Source organism: Grus americana, unplaced genomic scaffold, assembly GCF_028858705.1.
Source record: "Grus americana isolate bGruAme1 unplaced genomic scaffold, bGruAme1.mat scaffold_906, whole genome shotgun sequence".
Taxonomy (NCBI): domain Eukaryota; kingdom Metazoa; phylum Chordata; class Aves; order Gruiformes; family Gruidae; genus Grus; species Grus americana.
The window spans coordinates 18,375-38,628 of record NW_026562096.1 but is presented as its reverse complement, the minus strand read 5'-3'; the positions used below and the strand labels follow the sequence as shown (position 1 = coordinate 38,628).

Sequence of the window (20,254 nt, the reverse complement as noted above, 5' to 3'; positions counted from 1 at the left end):
CCAGCCCGGTTCTCTCACGCTCCCGCTTCCTTTTTCTATTCTCTGTTGCTCTGTCCTGCTCCCCGTGCCGCTGTCCCTCGCCGTACCTCTCGGTCCGGCTCCCTGCCCTTATTCTCTTTTCCTCCCTCGCCGTGGCGCTGCCCGCCCAGGGTCGTTTCTGCCTCTCTGTCCCGCTCCCCGTCCTGGTTTGTCGGTCGCCGTCCCGCTGCCTCTCTTCCTGCCGCTTCTTCCTCCCTCTCTGTCAGGCTCCCTGTCCCCGTCCTTCACTCGCCGTCCCTTTCCTTGCCTCGTGCTTTCTCGCTCGCCGTCGCCGCCCCCCCCCATCCAGCTGGCTGCCCCTTTTCTCCTCTCTTCTAGCGTCCTGCAGCTGGCTCCTCGGTTTTGGCGGCAGCCTGCACATAGCAGCCCAGCTCTCCAGCAGCCTGACGGACCGACCGTGTGTCTGTTCCACGCCGGACTGGCGAGCGTGGCTCTGGGTAGGACAGCCGAGGTGCCCCAGGGCCGGGCCCCGAGCCCCGGTGCGGAGTCTCTCCCGGAACCGGCTCTGTGTGTGACTGAATAAACACTTGCGGTCTCTTTTGCCGTGCCGGCTGCGTTGGCGCTTCCTTTGCGGGGGGGGGCGAGGGGCCGTGACGGAGGGCAGGGGAGGAGGTGTGTGGGGGGGTATTAACGTATTCAACAAGGTCACATTGCTCGCATCCTCGGGATCCAAAAGTGATGCTTCTTGGCTCCGCCCCTGACCCATGCCAAACTCCGGCCCCCCCCCCCCCCGCAAACTCCGGCCCCCCATGCAAACTCCGCCCCTCATGCATGCCAAGCCCGCCCCTCATGGAAACTCCGCCCCAGCACAAACTCCGCCCTGATGCAAGCCAAGCCCCGCCCCTCAGGCAAACTCCGCCCTGACGCACGCCAAGCCCCCCTCACGCAAACTCCGCCCCCACACAAACTCCGCCCCCGTGCACGCCAAGCCCCGCCCCGATGCAAACTCCGCCCCTCATGCAAACTCCGCCCCCGATGCAAGCCAAGCCCCGCCCCTGACGTAAACTCCGACCCCGGTGCAAACCCCGCCCCCCACGCAAACTCCGCCCCCCGGTGCAAACTCCGCCCCGATGCAAGCCAAGCCCCGCCCCTCACACAAACTCCGCCCTGATGCATGCCAAACTCCGCCCCTCACGATACCTCCGCCCCTCACGCAAACTCCGCCCCCGACGCATGCCAAGCCCCGCCCCTCACGCAAACTCCGCCCCTCACGCTAACTCCGCCCCTCACGCAAACTCCGCCCCTGATGCACGCCAAGCCCCGCCCCCGACGCAAACTCCGCCCCTCACGCAAACTCCGCCCCCCGACGCATGCCAAGCCCCGCCCCTCACGCAAACTCCGCCCCCTCACGCAAACTCCGCCCCCGATGCACGCCAAGCCCCGCCCCTCACGCAAACTCCGCCCCTCACACAAACTCCGCCCCCGACGCACGCCAAGCCCCGCCCCTGACGCAAACTCCGCCCCGACGCAAGCCAAGCCCCGCCCCCGACGCAAACTCCGCCCCTCACGCAAACTCCGACCCCGACGCACGCCAAGCCCCGCCCCTCACGCAAACTCCGCCCCCGACGCACGCCAAGCCCCGCCCCTTACGCAAACTCCGCCCCTCACGCAAACTCCGCCCCCGACGCACGCCAAGCCCCGCCCCCGACGCAAACTCCGCCCCTCACGCAAACTCCGCCCCCGACGCAAGCCAAGCCCCGCCCCTCACGCAAACTCCGCCCCCGGCGCAAACTCCGCCCCGACGCAAGCCAAGCCCCGCCCCCGACGCAAACTCCGGCCCTCACGCACACCCCGCCCCTCACGCAAACTCCGCCCCCGACGCATGCCAAACTCCGCCCCTCACGCAAACTCCGCCCCTCACGCAAACTCCGCCCCCGACGCACGCCAAGCCCCGCCCCCTCACGCAAACTCCGCCCCCGACGCTAACTCCGCCCCTCACGCAAACTCCGCCCCCGACGCACGCCAAGCCCCGCCCCCGATGCAAACCCCGCCCCTCACGCAAACTCCGCCCCCGACGCAAACCCCGCCCCTCACGCAAACTCCGCCCCCGACGCAAACTCCGCCCCTCACGCCAAACTCCGCCCCCGACGCACGCCAAGCCCCGCCCCTCACGCAAACTCCGCCCCCGACGCACGCCAAGCCCCGCCCCTCACGCAAACTCCGCCCCTCACGCAAACTCCGCCCCCGACGCACGCCAAGCCCCGCCCCTCACGCAAAACTCCGCCCCCGACGCACGCCAAGCCCCGCCCCTCACGCATCGCACAGCGCATGCTCGCTCGGTGCTGCCGCCTAGGGACCAAATTTCGGTACTGCAGCGGCAGCGCCGCGCATGCGCAGTGCAGCGCCACGCCCCCCTCCCCGGAACCGGCTGCCGGCAGCCGGTGTGCAGGGGCTGCTGTGAGCCGAGGGAGGAGCGGAGGCGTTGCCGGGCTGCGGCTGCACGGAGGGAGAAGGTGAGCGGGGCAGCGGGACGGACCGGCGGGTCCCGGGGAAAGCCCCGAGGAGGGCGGCGGCAGCGGTGCCGCCTCCGAGGAGAGGCGGGGGGGCGGGGGGGCGGCGGGGTCCGTGTCACAGAGGGGAGGGGGGCTGCCCGGAGCCGTGCGGCGGGTGGGGGGGGTGCGCGCCGTGTCGGAACCGGGCGGGGAGACCATCCGGAGCCGCGCGGCGGGGGCTGCCCGGAGCCGGCGGGCGTCCGCGCCTTTCGGAGGTGGCTGAGGGGAGGCGGGGGCGGGGGGGGGGCGCCAGCCCGGAGCCGCGCTGCGGAGCTCGGGGCTGCCGTCGCGGCTCGGCGGGGCTTTCGGGTGAGTCGGCTTTGGGGTGAGGGCACGGGACGGTGTCCCCGCAGGGTCAGGAAGCGTGGAAGGCTGCCTCCCGCGGCACGCCGGGAGTTGCAGTCTTGGGGCACGCGGCTGCTGGTCGGCCATATTGGCTCCCCGGAGCACGCCGGGAAGTGTAGTCTTACGGCACTCTAATGGCTGCCACGCGGCGCTTGCCAGTGCGTGCCGGGAGGCGTCGTTTTCGCGGACGTGGCTGCCGGACAGCCCGACTTGCTCTCGCAGGAGCGCGAGGTTGGGGTTTTTTTGCCGGTTTCGAGTGGTTTTCTGCAGGCTTCCAGCCGCTCCCGAGCAGCGGTGCGGCCGTGCTACGAGAGCGCGCGCGCGCGCGGTGAGGCGTTGCCCGGTGTCCCGAGACGAGCGCTACCGGTCGGACTCTCCGGAAGCCTGTCCGGCAGCCCCAGGCCGCCCCCGAGCCCTGGCGTGAAGGCGGCAAGCTGGCCCTCGCCTGTGCCGCTTTCTTCCTGAACAGGGGTGCTGGCGGCGGCGGCAGCGGCAGCAGCAGCGCGGGGAAAGAGCGGCGTCTCCGGAAGCCCCTGCAGAAGGAGGAGGGTCTCCGGCCAGGGCCGACCTCCGGTAGTAACGGCCACTGCTTTTTCTTTCCCTCTCCCAGGCCGCGCTGAGGACGTGGTTGCCCGTCCCTCCCTTGGGGATGCCGTCGACTGCACCCGCCTCGCCTGTGCCTGGCCTGGCTCGCCTCGTGGCGTGGGGGCGAAAAGGGACAGGCGGCGGAGCGCTTACCGGCCGTGGACAGGAGCTGCCCTAAGGGAAGCTGGAATGGCCAGAGAAAGGTGAAGAAGAAGAAGAAGAAGAAGAAGAGATGGAAGGCTCTCCGGCCGGCAGCTGCCTCCCGCTGCAGGCAAGAGAGCGCCTGCCTCGCCGGGTGAGGAAAGATCCCTCGTTGCGCTCCGCGGCAGGTCAGGCTGCCGACGGGCACCGCAGGGTCGCCACGCGTAATCCAAAGCACGGTGCGGCCGCGTACCGAGGGAGGCAGGGAGGGAGGCAGGCTACTCATCTAGGCAGACTCGTCTCCTCGGAGCTGTAAGACACCCGTGTATTCTCTTAGGCGGAGGACAGCCGAGCGACCGGAGTGACAGCAAAGGAAAGGCGGAGAGCGGGAGAAAGAAGCGTCTGCGCTGGCAAGCTCTCCCGGCAGCGCCGAGAGCCAGAGCTGCGGTGAGTCCTGGGCCCGCGGGGCCCCATCGCCTCTCCTCTGCGTCGCGGGCCCTCCTCTGCCCCCCTCGCTTTCCCACCCCGCTGTGGGGTTTTTTGGTTTGCTTTCTGCTCCCCGCTATGTTCTTTTTCCATCTCGCTCTGACGGGCTGCCTGTCCCCACCTTTTTTAGGTCCTCGCTCTCTCTGCCCCGTAGCCCGTGGCTATTGTTTCCTTCTCTCTCTCCCTGTCTCTCTGTCCGGCCCCCAGCCACTGTTTCTGCATTCCTCCCCCTCGGTCCTGTAGCCCGTCGGTATTTCGGCTCTCTCTGTGCGGCTCCTCGTTCCTGTTGTTCGAGGTCTTCCTTCTCGGCTCCGTAGCGAGTCGTCGTGAGTCTCTCTCTTTCTCCGTCCCTCTTGAGCCTCTTCCCTGCCCCTCGTTTTGAAGGCCCGCCTCTCTGTCCCGGCACCCGTCGCTATGGTTCCTTTTTTCGGTCTGGCTCCGTCTCGCTCCCCGTCCCTGTTTTTCTAAAGTCTCCCCTCTCTGCCTCCTAGCCCGTCGGTACCTTTTGCTTTCCCCGTCGCGGTTCGTCTGGCTCCCTGTCCCTCTTTCTTCCCTTCCTTCCTTCCTCCCTGTCTGCCCCGCAGCCCGTCCCTTCGTTCCTTTCTCCTTCCCTCTCTGTCCCTCTCCCGGTCCCCGGCATTAAACTCTGCTTCTCTGCCCGGTAGCTCGCCACCGTCTTACCTTTCCCCGTCTCTCTCTCTGTCCAGCTCCCTCTCTCGAATCTTCAATTCCTCCCTGTCGCTGCAGAAGCCTGTCGGGACTTTTTCCCCTGCCCGGCTTGCCTCTCCCTGTCTCGCGATTCCTCCCTCTCCTGCCCTCTTAGCCGCGACCGTTTTTATATTCTCCGTCTCTCCCTCGGTCCGCCTCGAGATCCCGATTGTTTTTTAAAGCGACCGAATCGTCGAGGTTGGCAGAGACCTTTACGATTATCGGGTGGAACCGCGAACCTGGCGCCGGCAAGTCCCCCTCTGCCCCGCAGCCCGTCCCTTCCCTTCCGACGGCCTCTTTCTCCACCTCTCTCTGTCCGGCTCCCGGCCCCTCTTTTCCACTTCTGCCCTCTGTACCCTGTGGCTTTCCCCCTCTTCTTTCTCTCTCTGTCTCTGTTTGAGGAGGAGCAGCTGCCGCCCCAGCGTTCGCACCCCGTTCACGGTGTCGCGCGCACGCTTCTTCTCGGGCGCGCTTCCTCCTCCTCCTCCTCCGGGCTCGACCCGAGGCTTCCGGCAGCAGTCTCCGGGTGTCGGATTTTGTAAAATAATTAACGTAACTGAAAGGTGCAGCAGCGGGATCGGCCCGGGCGGGGCGCCTCCAAAGAGAGGGACCCCGAACAAAGAAATCCCGGGGCCGTTCCACGCTTGGGTCCCGGACACCCGCCCCTCGCGCGCTGTCCGCGCGTCCCTTAGTCCCGCGGTGACTTTTGGTCTGGGGTCTTCTACCGTCGTCTCGGATTCTTCTTCTGTATAGCTGTGGGCGGTGCGTTATTCCACAGGTGCTGCTGCGCCGATGCTCCGTACGTTCGCAGTAACGGGTAGAGCGGAAGGCTCCGTGGCCAGGGAAGAGCGGCACGGACACGTTCCTGCTCGCTCCGTTGCACCGGAATTTCAACGGCTGGGTTCGGCCGCTAAATTGATGGCGCTACCGGAAGAAATTTCAGAAAAGTGAGTACTGTGCTTGTCTTTAATCTTTTAAAGTAATTTTTCTACGGGCGCCCGGTCCATGGCTTAGATATTTGGTTTGCGGCGAAACAGACCCGGAACGTGGCTCCAAGTAGCGTTCCGATTCGCTGAAATTCCCCGTAGTCAGAGAGCAAGAATGGTGAATGTTGCTTGGCGGTTTGAAATCTCAGGCTTTCTCTGAAAGCTGACCTGCCAGAATGAGCCGAAAGCAGGCCGAACGCCAATAGGGATGCCGCAGAAAAGGTCCTCTTCTTGACAGGAGAAGAGCTTGGCGAAACGTCAGCGCCGTTTCCCGTAGGGCCTCCGACGTACCGGTTCGGCAAGCGTGGGCTTTGTGCGATTCCCTCGGGGACGATGGCGAACAAACGTTGTACGGCAGAGAGCATCTTAGCTTACTTTCCATCTCCTGCTCGGTTACTTGCAGAATATTTAATTTGGCGTCGCACGGACCCAGAGGGACGGGTCCCCAACTCATGCTGGTAGGGCAACCCCAGTACCAGCCGGTAAAATCGGAAAAGAGTACGACGTTTTGAAACGTTTGCCTTGCGAGGAGAAGGGCCGTCTCTCGTTAGGCAACTGAATTCTGCGACCGATTTCCACGCCTCACGCGCGTGCGTGCGCGCACACGCGCCCCCCCACCCCCCCCCCCAACAGGCAGGCTTTGAAGGAGGCAGTCCCTAAGGCAACGCGATCTAAAACGTGGAAGTTTTTTTTTCTATTTTTAATAGTTTCTTACGGATAGGAGGCTCGTGTGAGCGTTTAGCCTGTCCTGTCCTTAATTCTGAACCCACTGGCTGGTGCAGAAGGACGGTCGTGTGACAAAAACAGCATGAAATTTGTCCCTGTGCCGGCTGCGTCCCGTGGTAAAGGAGTACATCTGTTATTCCTGCGTGAAAGATGTTTGATGAGCGTACCGCATCGTCAGAGCTGCTCTTGGTCTGCCTGCAAGCCGTGGGTTATGATTTAGAAATACGTTCGCCTACCGTTCCTTAACTGTGTGGTTTTGGTTTTTATTTTTTCAAAGAAAGGGTGGCTTTTTCGTCGATCTCTTTGTGAGAGTATCAAATCAGGCGGCGGTAAATACGTAGAAGCAACTAGGCGTACTACGGCGTGTACCGGACAGCGTTGGCGTGCCGCTCTGCTAGCAGCGGAGAGCCAGATGAGGATGCCCGTGGTAAGTACTCGTTCTGCCTCCGGCTGAACGGAAAGATTCTCATGTTGAGGGTTCCTGGGCTTGTCTGTGTGATTAGTGTTACTTTTTTTTTTTTTTTTTTTTTTTTTTTAATATGAAACAGGGTCAGATAATTGTTGATGAGTGGGACTTTGCGTACTCCTTTAGGTAGTTTTTCGTACTGAACCTTAGATCGGTTACAAAACTTAATCTTTGTGCAGTTTACACGTTTTGTAGCAACTACAAAGACATTTATCCTGTAGGTAAGCTGAAAATAAAAATGCGGTTTCTCCCCTGATTTTTCTTTCGGAGGAACGCTCGCCCCCAGCGGCTGTTTTTTTTTGCTAGTGTTGTCGGGGGGAAGGAACGGCGGCGCTTGCCTGGTTTCTTCCCCTAGCCAGGGACCTGAAACTTTGTTTTCCTCAGCTGTTTCACTAGAAATTTACAAGTGTCGGTGGTCAACAGTGGCAGAGAATTGGGTGGCGTTTTCAATTTCAAAGGGAAGGAACGTATTGATGTTAATTCTGTTACCAAAAGCGAAGTACCAGCTGCTTCCTCTTTCTAGATCTTCTCTCCTTTCGCCGTCCTCCCCGAGGGGTAACGTGGCCACGCCGTATACCTTTTCTGCTCTGGTACCGTTCGTTTGATACGCAGGAGCGCTGTGAAATAAATAGAAGGGCTACGGACAGACATCTGCCATCGTTGCGGCTGCCTTAAATCGTGTATTTGTCCCTTTAGCCCGTCATTTCCTTTCCGCTCAGTTGAGTTACGTGCAGCGTTAGGTTCCAGTCGAGAGCGGTGCCGCCGAACAACGCTCTCGGAGCGTGCGCGGAGGAGGGCGACCGAGATGGCGAGAGGTCTCCGAGGCGAGACTTAGGGGGAGCGGCTGAGGTCACTTGGTTTGTTCAGCTTGGAGAAGGGAAGGCCGAGGGGTGACCTCATCGCAGTCTACACCTTCCTCGAGGGGGACGGCGGAGGGGGAGGCGCTGACCTCCGCTCTCTCCGGTGACCGGCACTAGGACCCGAGGAAACGGGACGAAGCTGTGTCAGGGCAAGTTCAGACCGGACGTTGGGAAAAGGCTTTTCACTGAGAGGGCGGTCGGTCAGTCACGGAACAGGCTCCCCAGGGAAGCGGTCGCAGCCACCGAGCCTGTCAGGAGTTCAAGGAGCGTCTGAACGATGCTCTTAGTCGCACGGTTTAGTTTTAGGTAGTCCCGCGTGGAGCGGGGGCTTGGTCTCGGTGATCCGTATGGGTCCCTTCCAACTTGAGATACTCTATGATTCTGTGAAATCTTCTGGGTTAGAAACGACCTTATTGTACTAGAGAATTCGCTGAACGTGGCTTTGTGCAAGGACTGTCGTCTTAGAATATCTTTTTTTTTTTTCTTCCCCCCCCCCACAGATATGAGAAAAGCTCTGTCCAGAGATATGGAGACGAAATCAGTTGTACCTCACCCTGTGACACCGGAAGACATTGAGTAACTGTAAGCTGTGATGCTCAGTGAAATTACTAAGAGCGTTAAGTTTCCCGTGCCTTTGCTTTCACTCTCCCATTCTCTTGTCTTGCGGCACGTCGCGTTTTTTGAGGCCGTGGAAGCGACACCGGGAGCGATGGGTTGTCAGAACCAGGTCCTCCTGCCTGTCGCTGGTTTTGCTTACCTTCGCCGTCTCTGTGTACCAGCCTGCATCTCTCTCTCTGTTCCTCAATCCCTGTCCTCTCTTCTCTGTTCTGCTTTGTTTCACTGCGTATGTCCCATTCCCTGTCCCACCTTTATCCTTCCTTCCTTCTTCCTCGCCTTTTTCTTTGTCCTTTTGTCCTGCTCCCCGACCCTGTTTCTCGCTCCATCTGACCGTCCTTTTCCTGGCACCTTTGTGTCTCTGCTCCTTGCCCCCGTCTTTCTCTCCCCTCTGCCCAGTCCTCGTCTCCCTCTTTTGTCTCTCTGTCCCTCTGTCCTCCTCCTGCCTCTGCCCCTCTGTCCTGCTCCCTGCCCCTCTTTTTCTCACTCTGCCCCAGCGTCCCGCTCCCCGGTCCTCTTTCCCTCTGTTGCTCTCTCCTTTTATCTCTCCTTCTCCCTGCTCCCCAGCCCGGTTCTCTCACGCTCCCGCTTCCTTTTTCTATTCTCTGTTGCTCTGTCCTGCTCCCCGTGCCGCTGTCCCTCGCCGTACCTCTCGGTCCGGCTCCCTGCCCTTATTCTCTTTTCCTCCCTCGCCGTGGCGCTGCCCGCCCAGGGTCGTTTCTGCCTCTCTGTCCCGCTCCCCGTCCTGGTTTGTCGGTCGCCGTCCCGCTGCCTCTCTTCCTGCCGCTTCTTCCTCCCTCTCTGTCAGGCTCCCTGTCCCCGTCCTTCACTCGCCGTCCCTTTCCTTGCCTCGTGCTTTCTCGCTCGCCGTCGCCGCCCCCCCCATCCAGCTGGCTGCCCCTTTTCTCCTCTCTTCTAGCGTCCTGCAGCTGGCTCCTCGGTTTTGGCGGCAGCCTGCACATAGCAGCCCAGCTCTCCAGCAGCCTGACGGACCGACCGTGTGTCTGTTCCACGCCGGACTGGCGAGCGTGGCTCTGGGTAGGACAGCCGAGGTGCCCCAGGGCCGGGCCCCGAGCCCCGGTGCGGAGTCTCTCCCGGAACCGGCTCTGTGTGTGACTGAATAAACACTTGCGGTCTCTTTTGCCGTGCCGGCTGCGTTGGCGCTTCCTTTGCGGGGGGGGCGAGGGGCCGTGACGGAGGGCAGGGGAGGAGGTGTGTGGGGGGGTATTAACATATTCAACAAGGTCACATTGCTCGCATCCTCGGGATCCAAAAGTGATGCTTCTTGGCTCCGCCCCTGACCCATGCCAAACTCCGGCCCCCCCCCCCACCCCCGCAAACTCCGGCCCCCCACGCAAACTCCGCCCCTCATGCATGCCAAGCCCCGCCCCTCATGGAAACTCCGCCCCAGCACAAACTCCGCCCTGATGCAAGCCAAGCCCCGCCCCTCAGGCAAACTCCGCCCTGACGCACGCCAAGCCCCCCTCACGCAAACTCCGCCCCCACACAAACTCCGCCCCTGTGCACGCCAAGCCCCGCCCCGATGCAAACTCCGCCCCTCATGCAAACTCCGCCCCCGATGCAAGCCAAGCCCCGCCCCTGACGTAAACTCCGACCCCGGTGCAAACCCTGCCCCTCACGCAAACCCCGCCCCTCACACAAACTCCGCCCCCGGTGCAAACTCCTCCCCGATGCAAGCCAAGCCCCGCCCCTCACACAAACACTGCCCTGATGCATGCCAAACTCCGCCCCTCACGATACCTCCGCCCCTCACACAAACTCCGCCCCTGACGCATGCCAAGCCCTGCCCCTCACGCAAACTCCGCCCCTCATGCTAACTCCGCCCCTCACGCAAACTCCGCCCCTGACGCACGCCAAGCCCCGCCCCCGACGCAAACTCCGCCCCTCATGCAAACTCCGCCCCCGACGCACGCCAAGCCCCGCCCCTCACGCAAACTCCGCCCCTCACACAAACTCCGCCCCCGATGCACGCCAAGCCCCGCCCCTCACGCAAACTCCGCCCCTCACACAAACTCCGCCCCCGACGCACGCCAAGCCCCGCCCCTGACGTAAACTCCGCCCCGATGCAAGCCAAGCCCCGCCCCCGATGCAAACTCCGCCCCTCACGCAAACTCCGCCCCCGACGCACGCCAAGCCCCGCCCCTCACGGAAACTCCGCCCCCGACGCACGCCAAGCCCCGCCCCTTACGCAAACTCCGCCCCTCACGCAAACTCCGCCCCCGACGCACGCCAAGCCCCGCCCCCGACGCAAACTCCGCCCCTCACGCAAACTCCGCCCCCGACGCAAGCCAAGCCCCGCCCCTCACGTAAACTCCGCCCCCGGCGCAAACTCCGCCCCGATGCAAGCCAAGCCCCGCCCCCGACGCAAACTCCGGCCCTCACGCACACCCCGCCCCTCACGCAAACTCCGCCCCCGATGCATGCCAAACTCCGCCCCTCATGATAACTCCGCCCCTCACGCAAACTCCGCCCCCGACGCACGCCAAGCCCCGCCCCTCACGCACACTCCGCCCCCGACGCTAACTCCGCCCCTCACGCAAACCCCGCCCCCGACGCACGCCAAGCCCCGCCCCCGACGCAAACCCCGCCCCTCACGCAAACTCCGCCCCCGACGCAAACCCCGCCCCTCACGCAAACTCCGCCCCCGACGCAAACTCCGCCCCTCATGCAAACTCCGCCCCCGACGCACGCCAAGCCCCGCCCCTCACGCAAACTCCGCCCCTCACACAAACTCCGCCCCCGACGCACGCCAAGCCCCGCCCCTCACGCAAACTCCGCCCCCGACGCATGCCAAAGCCCCGCCCCTCACGCAAACTCCGCCCCTCACGCAAACTCCGCCCCCGACGCACGCCAAGCCCCGCCCCTCACGCAAAACTCCGCCCCCGACGCACGCCAAGCCCCGCCCCTCACGCATCGCACAGCGCATGCTCGCTCGGTGCTGCCGCCTAGGGACCAAATTTCGGTACTGCAGCGGCAGCGCCGCGCATGCGCAGTGCAGCGCCACGCCCCCTCCCCGGAACCGGCTGCCGGCAGCCGGTGTGCAGGGGCTGCTGTGAGCCGAGGGAGGAGCGGAGGCGTTGCCGGGCTGCGGCTGCACGGAGGGAGAAGGTGAGCGGGGCAGCGGGACGGACCGGCGGGTCCCGGGGAAAGCCCCGAGGAGGGCGGCGGCAGCGGTGCCGCCTCCGAGGAGAGGCGGGGGGGCGGGGGGGCGGCGGGGTCCGTGCCACAGAGGGGAGGGGGGCTGCCCGGAGCCGTGCGGCGGGTGGGGGGGGTGCGCGCCGTGTCGGAACCGGGCGGGGAGACCATCCGGAGCCGCGCGGCGGGGGCTGCCCGGAGCCGGCGGGCGTCCGCGCCTTTCGGAGGTGGCTGAGGGGAGGCGGGGGGGGGGGGGCGCCAGCCCGGAGCCGCGCTGCGGAGCTCGGGGCTGCCGTCGCGGCTCGGCGGGGCTTTCGGGTGAGTCGGCTTTGGGGTGAGGGCACGGGACGGTGTCCCCGCAGGGTCAGGAAGCGTGGAAGGCTGCCTCCCGCGGCACGCCGGGAGTTGCAGTCTTGGGGCACGCGGCTGCTGGTCGGCCATATTGGCTCCCCGGAGCACGCCGGGAAGTGTAGTCTTACGGCACTCTAATGGCTGCCACGCGGCGCTTGCCAGTGCGTGCCGGGAGGCGTCGTTTTCGCGGACGTGGCTGCCGGACAGCCCGACTTGCTCTCGCAGGAGCGCGAGGTTGGGGTTTTTTTTGCCGGTTTCGAGTGGTTTTCTGCAGGCTTCCAGCCGCTCCCGAGCAGCGGTGCGGCCGTGCTACGAGAGCGCGCGCGCGCGCGGTGAGGCGTTGCCCGGTGTCCCGAGACGAGCGCTACCGGTCGGACTCTCCGGAAGCCTGTCCGGCAGCCCCAGGCCGCCCCCGAGCCCTGGCGTGAAGGCGGCAAGCTGGCCCTCGCCTGTGCCGCTTTCTTCCTGAACAGGGGTGCTGGCGGCGGCGGCAGCGGCAGCAGCAGCGCGGGGAAAGAGCGGCGTCTCCGGAAGCCCCTGCAGAAGGAGGAGGGTCTCCGGCCAGGGCCGACCTCCGGTAGTAACGGCCACTGCTTTTTCTTTCCCTCTCCCAGGCCGCGCTGAGGACGTGGTTGCCCGTCCCTCCCTTGGGGATGCCGTCGACTGCACCCGCCTCGCCTGTGCCTGGCCTGGCTCGCCTCGTGGCGTGGGGGCGAAAAGGGACAGGCGGCGGAGCGCTTACCGGCCGTGGACAGGAGCTGCCCTAAGGGAAGCTGGAATGGCCAGAGAAAGGTGAAGAAGAAGAAGAAGAAGAAGAGATGGAAGGCTCTCCGGCCGGCAGCTGCCTCCCGCTGCAGGCAAGAGAGCGCCTGCCTCGCCGGGTGAGGAAAGATCCCTCGTTGCGCTCCGCGGCAGGTCAGGCTGCCGACGGGCACCGCAGGGTCGCCACGCGTAATCCAAAGCACGGTGCGGCCGCGTACCGAGGGAGGCAGGGAGGGAGGCAGGCTACTCATCTAGGCAGACTCGTCTCCTCGGAGCTGTAAGACACCCGTGTATTCTCTTAGGCGGAGGACAGCCGAGCGACCGGAGTGACAGCAAAGGAAAGGCGGAGAGCGGGAGAAAGAAGCGTCTGCGCTGGCAAGCTCTCCCGGCAGCGCCGAGAGCCAGAGCTGCGGTGAGTCCTGGGCCCGCGGGGCCCCATCGCCTCTCCTCTGCGTCGCGGGCCCTCCTCTGCCCCCCTCGCTTTCCCACCCCGCTGTGGGGTTTTTTGGTTTGCTTTCTGCTCCCCGCTATGTTCTTTTTCCATCTCGCTCTGACGGGCTGCCTGTCCCCACCTTTTTTAGGTCCTCGCTCTCTCTGCCCCGTAGCCCGTGGCTATTGTTTCCTTCTCTCTCTCCCTGTCTCTCTGTCCGGCCCCCAGCCACTGTTTCTGCATTCCTCCCCCTCGGTCCTGTAGCCCGTCGGTATTTCGGCTCTCTCTGTGCGGCTCCTCGTTCCTGTTGTTCGAGGTCTTCCTTCTCGGCTCCGTAGCGAGTCGTCGTGAGTCTCTCTCTTTCTCCGTCCCTCTTGAGCCTCTTCCCTGCCCCTCGTTTTGAAGGCCCGCCTCTCTGTCCCGGCACCCATCGCTATGGTTCCTTTTTTCGGTCTGGCTCCGTCTCGCTCCCCGTCCCTGTTTTTCTAAAGTCTCCCCTCTCTGCCTCCTAGCCCGTCGGTACCTTTTGCTTTCCCCGTCGCGGTTCGTCTGGCTCCCTGTCCCTCTTTCTTCCTTCCTTCCTTCCTCCCTGTCTGCCCCGCAGCCCGTCCCTTCGTTCCTTTCTCCTTCCCTCTCTGTCCCTCTCCCGGTCCCCGGCATTAAACTCTGCTTCTCTGCCCGGTAGCTCGCCACCGTCTTACCTTTCCCCGTCTCTCTCTCTGTCCAGCTCCCTCTCTCGAATCTTCAATTCCTCCCTGTCGCTGCAGAAGCCTGTCGGGACTTTTTCCCCTGCCCGGCTTGCCTCTCCCTGTCTCGCGATTCCTCCCTCTCCTGCCCTCTTAGCCGCGACCGTTTTTATATTCTCCGTCTCTCCCTCGGTCCGCCTCGAGATCCCGATTGTTTTTTAAAGCGACCGAATCGTCGAGGTTGGCAGAGACCTTTACGATTATCGGGTGGAACCGCGAACCTGGCGCCGGCAAGTCCCCCTCTGCCCCGCAGCCCGTCCCTTCCCTTCCGACGGCCTCTTTCTCCACCTCTCTCTGTCCGGCTCCCGGCCCCTCTTTTCCACTTCTGCCCTCTGTACCCTGTGGCTTTCCCCCTCTTCTTTCTCTCTCTGTCTCTGTTTGAGGAGGAGCAGCTGCCGCCCCAGCGTTCGCACCCCGTTCACGGTGTCGCGCGCACGCTTCTTCTCGGGCGCGCTTCCTCCTCCTCCTCCTCCGGGCTCGACCCGAGGCTTCCGGCAGCAGTCTCCGGGTGTCGGATTTTGTAAAATAATTAACGTAACTGAAAGGTGCAGCAGCGGGATCGGCCCGGGCGGGGCGCCTCCAAAGAGAGGGACCCCGAACAAAGAAATCCCGGGGCCGTTCCACGCTTGGGTCCCGGACACCCGCCCCTCGCGCGCTGTCCGCGCGTCCCTTAGTCCCGCGGTGACTTTTGGTCTGGGGTCTTCTACCGTCGTCTCGGATTCTTCTTCTGTATAGCTGTGGGCGGTGCGTTATTCCACAGGTGCTGCTGCGCCGATGCTCCGTACGTTCGCAGTAACGGGTAGAGCGGAAGGCTCCGTGGCCAGGGAAGAGCGGCACGGACACGTTCCTGCTCGCTCCGTTGCACCGGAATTTCAACGGCTGGGTTCGGCCGCTAAATTGATGGCGCTACCGGAAGAAATTTCAGAAAAGTGAGTACTGTGCTTGTCTTTAATCTTTTAAAGTAATTTTTCTACGGGCGCCCGGTCCATGGCTTAGATATTTGGTTTGCGGCGAAACAGACCCGGAACGTGGCTCCAAGTAGCGTTCCGATTCGCTGAAATTCCCCGTAGTCAGAGAGCAAGAATGGTGAATGTTGCTTGGCGGTTTGAAATCTCAGGCTTTCTCTGAAAGCTGACCTGCCAGAATGAGCCGAAAGCAGGCCGAACGCCAATAGGGATGCCGCAGAAAAGGTCCTCTTCTTGACAGGAGAAGAGCTTGGCGAAACGTCAGCGCCGTTTCCCGTAGGGCCTCCGACGTACCGGTTCGGCAAGCGTGGGCTTTGTGCGATTCCCTCGGGGACGATGGCGAACAAACGTTGTACGGCAGAGAGCATCTTAGCTTACTTTCCATCTCCTGCTCGGTTACTTGCAGAATATTTAATTTGGCGTCGCACGGACCCAGAGGGACGGGTCCCCAACTCATGCTGGTAGGGCAACCCCAGTACCAGCCGGTAAAATCGGAAAAGAGTACGACGTTTTGAAACGTTTGCCTTGCGAGGAGAAGGGCCGTCTCTCGTTAGGCAACTGAATTCTGCGACCGATTTCCACGCCTCACGCGCGTGCGTGCGCGCACACGCGCCCCCCCCACCCCCCCCCCAACAGGCAGGCTTTGAAGGAGGCAGTCCCTAAGGCAACGCGATCTAAAACGTGGAAGTTTTTTTTTCTATTTTTAATAGTTTCTTACGGATAGGAGGCTCGTGTGAGCGTTTAGCCTGTCCTGTCCTTAATTCTGAACCCACTGGCTGGTGCAGAAGGACGGTCGTGTGACAAAAACAGCATGAAATTTGTCCCTGTGCCGGCTGCGTCCCGTGGTAAAGGAGTACATCTGTTATTCCTGCGTGAAAGATGTTTGATGAGCGTACCGCATCGTCAGAGCTGCTCTTGGTCTGCCTGCAAGCCGTGGGTTATGATTTAGAAATACGTTCGCCTACCGTTCCTTAACTGTGTGGTTTTGGTTTTTATTTTTTCAAAGAAAGGGTGGCTTTTTCGTCGATCTCTTTGTGAGAGTATCAAATCAGGCGGCGGTAAATACGTAGAAGCAACTAGGCGTACTACGGCGTGTACCGGACAGCGTTGGCGTGCCGCTCTGCTAGCAGCGGAGAGCCAGATGAGGATGCCCGTGGTAAGTACTCGTTCTGCCTCCGGCTGAACGGAAAGATTCTCATGTTGAGGGTTCCTGGGCTTGTCTGTGTGATTAGCGTTACTTTTTTTTTTTTTTTTTTTTTTTTTTTAATATGAAACAGGGTCAGATAATTGTTGATGAGTGGGACTTTGCGTACTCCTTTAGGTAGTTTTTCGTACTGAACCTTAGATCGGTTACAAAACTTAATCTTTGTGCAGTTTACACGTTTTGTAGCAACTACAAAGACATTTATCCTGTAGGTAAGCTGAAAATAAAAATGCGGTTTCTCCCCTGATTTTTCTTTCGGAGGAACGCTCGCCCCCAGCGGCTGTTTTTTTTTTGCTAGTGTTGTCGGGGGGAAGGAACGGCGGCGCTTGCCTGGTTTCTTCCCCTAGCCAGGGACCTGAAACTTTGTTTTCCTCAGCTGTTTCACTAGAAATTTACAAGTGTCGGTGGTCAACAGTGGCAGAGAATTGGGTGGCGTTTTCAATTTCAAAGGGAAGGAACGTGTTGATGTTAATTCTGTTACCAAAAGCGAAGTACCAGCTGCTTCCTCTTTCTAGATCTTCTCTCCTTTCGCCGTCCTCCCCGAGGGGTAACGTGGCCACGCCGTATACCTTTTCTGCTCTGGTACCGTTCGTTTGATACGCAGGAGCGCTGTGAAATAAATAGAAGGGCTACGGACAGACATCTGCCATCGTTGCGGCTGCCTTAAATCGTGTATTTGTCCCTTTAGCCCGTCATTTCCTTTCCGCTCAGTTGAGTTACGTGCAGCGTTAGGTTCCAGTCGAGAGCGGTGCCGCCGAACAACGCTCTCGGAGCGTGCGCGGAGGAGGGCGACCGAGATGGCGAGAGGTCTCCGAGGCGAGACTTAGGGGGAGCGGCTGAGGTCACTTGGTTTGTTCAGCTTGGAGAAGGGAAGGCCGAGGGGTGACCTCATCGCAGTCTACACCTTCCTCGAGGGGGACGGCGGAGGGGGAGGCGCTGACCTCCGCTCTCTCCGGTGACCGGCACTAGGACCCGAGGAAACGGGACGAAGCTGTGTCAGGGCAAGTTCAGACCGGACGTTGGGAAAAGGCTTTTCACTGAGAGGGCGGTCGGTCAGTCACGGAACAGGCTCCCCAGGGAAGCGGTCGCAGCCACCGAGCCTGTCAGGAGTTCAAGGAGCGTCTGAACGATGCTCTTAGTCGCACGGTTTAGTTTTAGGTAGTCCCGCGGGGGCTTGGTCTCGGCGATCCGTATGGGTCCCTTCCAACTTGAGATACTCTATGATTCTGTGAAATCTTCTGGGTTAGAAACGACCTTATTGTACTAGAGAATTCGCTGAACGTGGCTTTGTGCAAGGACTGTCGTCTTAGAATATCTTTTTTTTTTTTCTTCCCCCCCCCCACAGATATGAGAAAAGCTCTGTCCAGAGATATGGAGACGAAATCAGTTGTACCTCACCCTGTGACACCGGAAGACATTGAGTAACTGTAAGCTGTGATGCTCAGTGAAATTACTAAGAGCGTTAAGTTTCCCGTGCCTTTGCTTTCACTCTCCCATTCTCTTGTCTTGCGGCACGTCGCGTTTTTTGAGGCCGTGGAAGCGACACCGGGAGCGATGGGTTGTCAGAACCAGGTCCTCCTGCCTGTCGCTGGTTTTGCTTACCTTCGCCGTCTCTGTGTACCAGCCTGCGTCTCTCTCTCTGTTCCTCAATCCCTGTCCTCTCTTCTCTGTTCTGCTTTGTTTCACTGCGTATGTCCCATTCCCTGTCCCACCTTTATCCTTCCTTCCTTCTTCCTCGCCTTTTTCTTTGTCCTTTTGTCCTGCTCCCCGACCCTGTTTCTCGCTCCATCTGACCGTCCTTTTCCTGGCACCTTTGTGTCTCTGCTCCTTGCCCCCGTCTTTCTCTCCCCTCTGCCCAGTCCTCGTCTCCCTCTTTTGTGCCTCTGCCCCTCTGTCTTGCTCCCTGCCCCTCTTTTTCTCACTCTGCCCCAGCGCCCCGCTCCCCGGTCCTCTTTCCCTCTGTTGCTCTCTCCTTCTCCCTGCTCCCCAGCCCGCTTCTCTCACGCTCCCGCTTCCTTTTTTTATTCTCTGTTGCTCTGTCCTGCTCCCCGTGCCGCTGTCCCTCGCCGTACCTCTCGGTCCGGCTCCCTGCCCTTATTCTCTTTTCCTCCCTCACCGTGGCGCTGCCCGCCCAGGGTCGTTTCTGCCTCTCTGTCCCGCTCCCCGTCCTTGTTTGTCGGTCGCCGTCCCGCTGCCTCTCTTCCTGCCGCTTCTTCCTCCCTCTCTGTCAGGCTCCCTGTCCCCGTCCTTCACTTGCCGTCCCTTTCCTTGCCTCGTGCTTTCTCGCTCGCCGCCGCCCCCCTATCCAGCTGGCTGCCCCTTTTCTCCTCTCTTCTAGCGTCCTGCAGCTGGCTCCTCGGTTTTGGCGGCAGCCTGCACATAGCAGCCCAGCTCTCCAGCAGCCTGACGGACCGACCGTGTGTCTGTTCCACGCCGGACTGGCGAGCGTGGCTCTGGGTAGGACAGCCGAGGTGCCCCAGGGCCGGGCCCCGAGCCCCGGTGCGGAGTCTCTCCCGGAACCGGCTCTGTGTGTGACTGAATAAACGCTTGCGGTCTCTTTTGCCGTGCCGGCTGCGTTGGCGCTTCCTTTGTGGGGGTGCTGTGATGGAGGGCAGGGGAGGAGGGGTGTGGGGGGGGTCAGGTGATGGCCCCCTGTTCATGTGGGGCTCCAGCTGTGGGTTGGGGCTGGAGGAGTCCCAGGTGCAGGCAGTGAGGCTGCTGGTGCCCCAGGTGCGGGCAGTGAGGCTGCTGGCCATGGCCCCTCCCTATAAGGGGCTGCTGGTGTGCAGTGGCTGCTGTGAGCCAAGGGAGGAGCGGAGGCATTGCTGGGCTGTGGCTGCATGGAGGGAGAAGGTGAGTGGGGCAGCCTCTGAGGAGGGGTAGGGGTAGGTGGGTGGCAGGGTGCAGGTCAGAGGCATGGAGCTGAAGGGGGGCTGCCTGGAGCTGTGTGGGGGGGTCTGCGCTGTGTCGCAGCTTGTGGGGGGGGTGCTGGCTGGCGGTCCAGCCCGGAGCCACGCTGCGGAGCTCCGCGGGGATTTCGGTGAGTTGGTGCGAGGGAATGGGACAGTGTCCCCGCAGGGTCAGGAAGCGTGGAAGGCTGCCTCCCGCAGCACGCTGGGAGCTGTAGTCTTACAGCACTCGGCTGACATGCAGTGTTTGCCAGTGCGTGCCGGCAGCTGTCATTTCCCCTTTTGGAAAAGGCACTGTCTGCCTCTCACCTCAACAAAAATGCTCTAGCTCTGGTTAGTCCAGACAGCTGTTCCCAGCTGCAGCACCTCCCCTGTAGCCTGTCCCATAGCCACAGACTGCTGCCTGACCCTGTCTTCACATTAGCACGCTGGCCCTCAAAGATAGTTTATTGCACCATAAATGCTGGTGTCATTAGCATCAGTTTGGAGAAAATAGCGGCATCTCCAAAAGCTCCCCCAGAAGAAGGGGTTGCTGCTTCAGGAGAGCTACAGTCATCACTGTGGATGAGAGTTGCTGGTTGTTTACCTCTCCCAGAGGCAGTGGTGAGGGGTCAGTTGTTGGTTCCTCTCGGGGGATGTTGTTTGCTGCATCTGCCTCAGGTTTGTGTGGGTTGCCTTTGGCCTCCTTCTCCTAGAGGCACAGGCAAAAAAGCATAGCTGGACACTTACTGGCCGCACAAAGGAGCTGCTGAGGCCCAAGGCCAGAAAAAGGCAATGCAGCTGAAGAATAAAATGAAGGGGATCCAGCTGGCAGCTTCATTAAAGAAACAGAGGAGGAGGACCTCCTGCAGGCAGGAGACCATCTCTCTGGGTTAAGAACACCACCTCTTAGCACAGTCCTTGGCAGATCCAATCTCTAACGTGCGCCCCACCATCAAAATTCCTCCTTTAGACAAATATCGTAACATCCTCTGCGTAGAGAGACGTTACCCCCCCAGAGAGTCGGAATCGGCAGTTTTATCTTAACCACGTTTTTGTGGGAAATCGGACTAAATGTAACACAACTAATCCTATTAAATCTCGCTCGAGCCGGGCCCAGAGGGGACCAAAGGCATCGGGAGTATTTTGGTCGCGTAGCGACAAAGCTTATAAAGTACTTCCGCGTCGGGGAGGAATTCGCACTCTAGGATTGGTAACTGCGGATTTACAAATGCTCCCGAAAACTGTAGAAGTTCCAATCTGGCATCGCACCTTTTTAACTCGCGTTAAAAGGACCGATACC

At 61.5% G+C, this 20,254-nt stretch overlaps 1 protein-coding gene and 1 long non-coding RNA gene across 7 annotated transcripts; both read left to right on the top strand.

The window, feature by feature from the left end:
• The first annotated feature begins 2,463 nt into the window (after positions 1-2,463).
• On the top strand, positions 2,464-9,560 carry LOC129201285 (uncharacterized). Of its 5 annotated transcripts, none has more exons than XM_054812405.1 (6): positions 2,464-2,492; positions 3,487-3,756; positions 3,940-4,049; positions 5,575-5,743; positions 6,786-6,935; positions 8,335-9,560. In XM_054812405.1, the coding sequence occupies exon 6, from the start codon at positions 8,427-8,429 to the stop codon at positions 9,366-9,368; it is 942 nt and encodes a 313-aa protein (XP_054668380.1). In that variant the 5' UTR covers positions 2,464-2,492; positions 3,487-3,756; positions 3,940-4,049; positions 5,575-5,743; positions 6,786-6,935; positions 8,335-8,426; the 3' UTR covers positions 9,369-9,560. The 5 variants fall into 5 exon arrangements, with proteins under 5 accessions (XP_054668380.1, XP_054668383.1, XP_054668384.1 ...); XM_054812406.1 differs by lacking the exon at positions 2,464-2,492 and adding an exon at positions 3,123-3,204; XM_054812408.1 differs by lacking the exon at positions 2,464-2,492 and having other exon boundaries at positions 3,120-3,756; positions 6,790-6,935.
• Positions 9,561-11,991: 2,431 nt separating this feature from the next.
• On the top strand, positions 11,992-18,608 carry LOC129201286 (uncharacterized). Of its 2 annotated transcripts, XR_008575362.1 has the most exons (6): positions 11,992-12,288; positions 12,571-12,837; positions 13,021-13,130; positions 14,655-14,823; positions 15,866-16,015; positions 17,409-18,300. It is a non-coding gene; the product is annotated as an uncharacterized LOC129201286 (long non-coding RNA). The 2 variants fall into 2 exon arrangements; XR_008575361.1 differs by having other exon boundaries at positions 11,992-12,837; positions 17,409-18,608.
• Positions 18,609-20,254: the final 1,646 nt, after the last annotated feature.

Bases quoted from the DNA above. Each gene is read 5' to 3' on its own strand.
- LOC129201285 (XM_054812405.1), top strand. From the start codon at position 8,427: ATGCTCAGTGAAATTACTAAGAGCGTTAAGTTTCCCGTGCCTTTGCTT.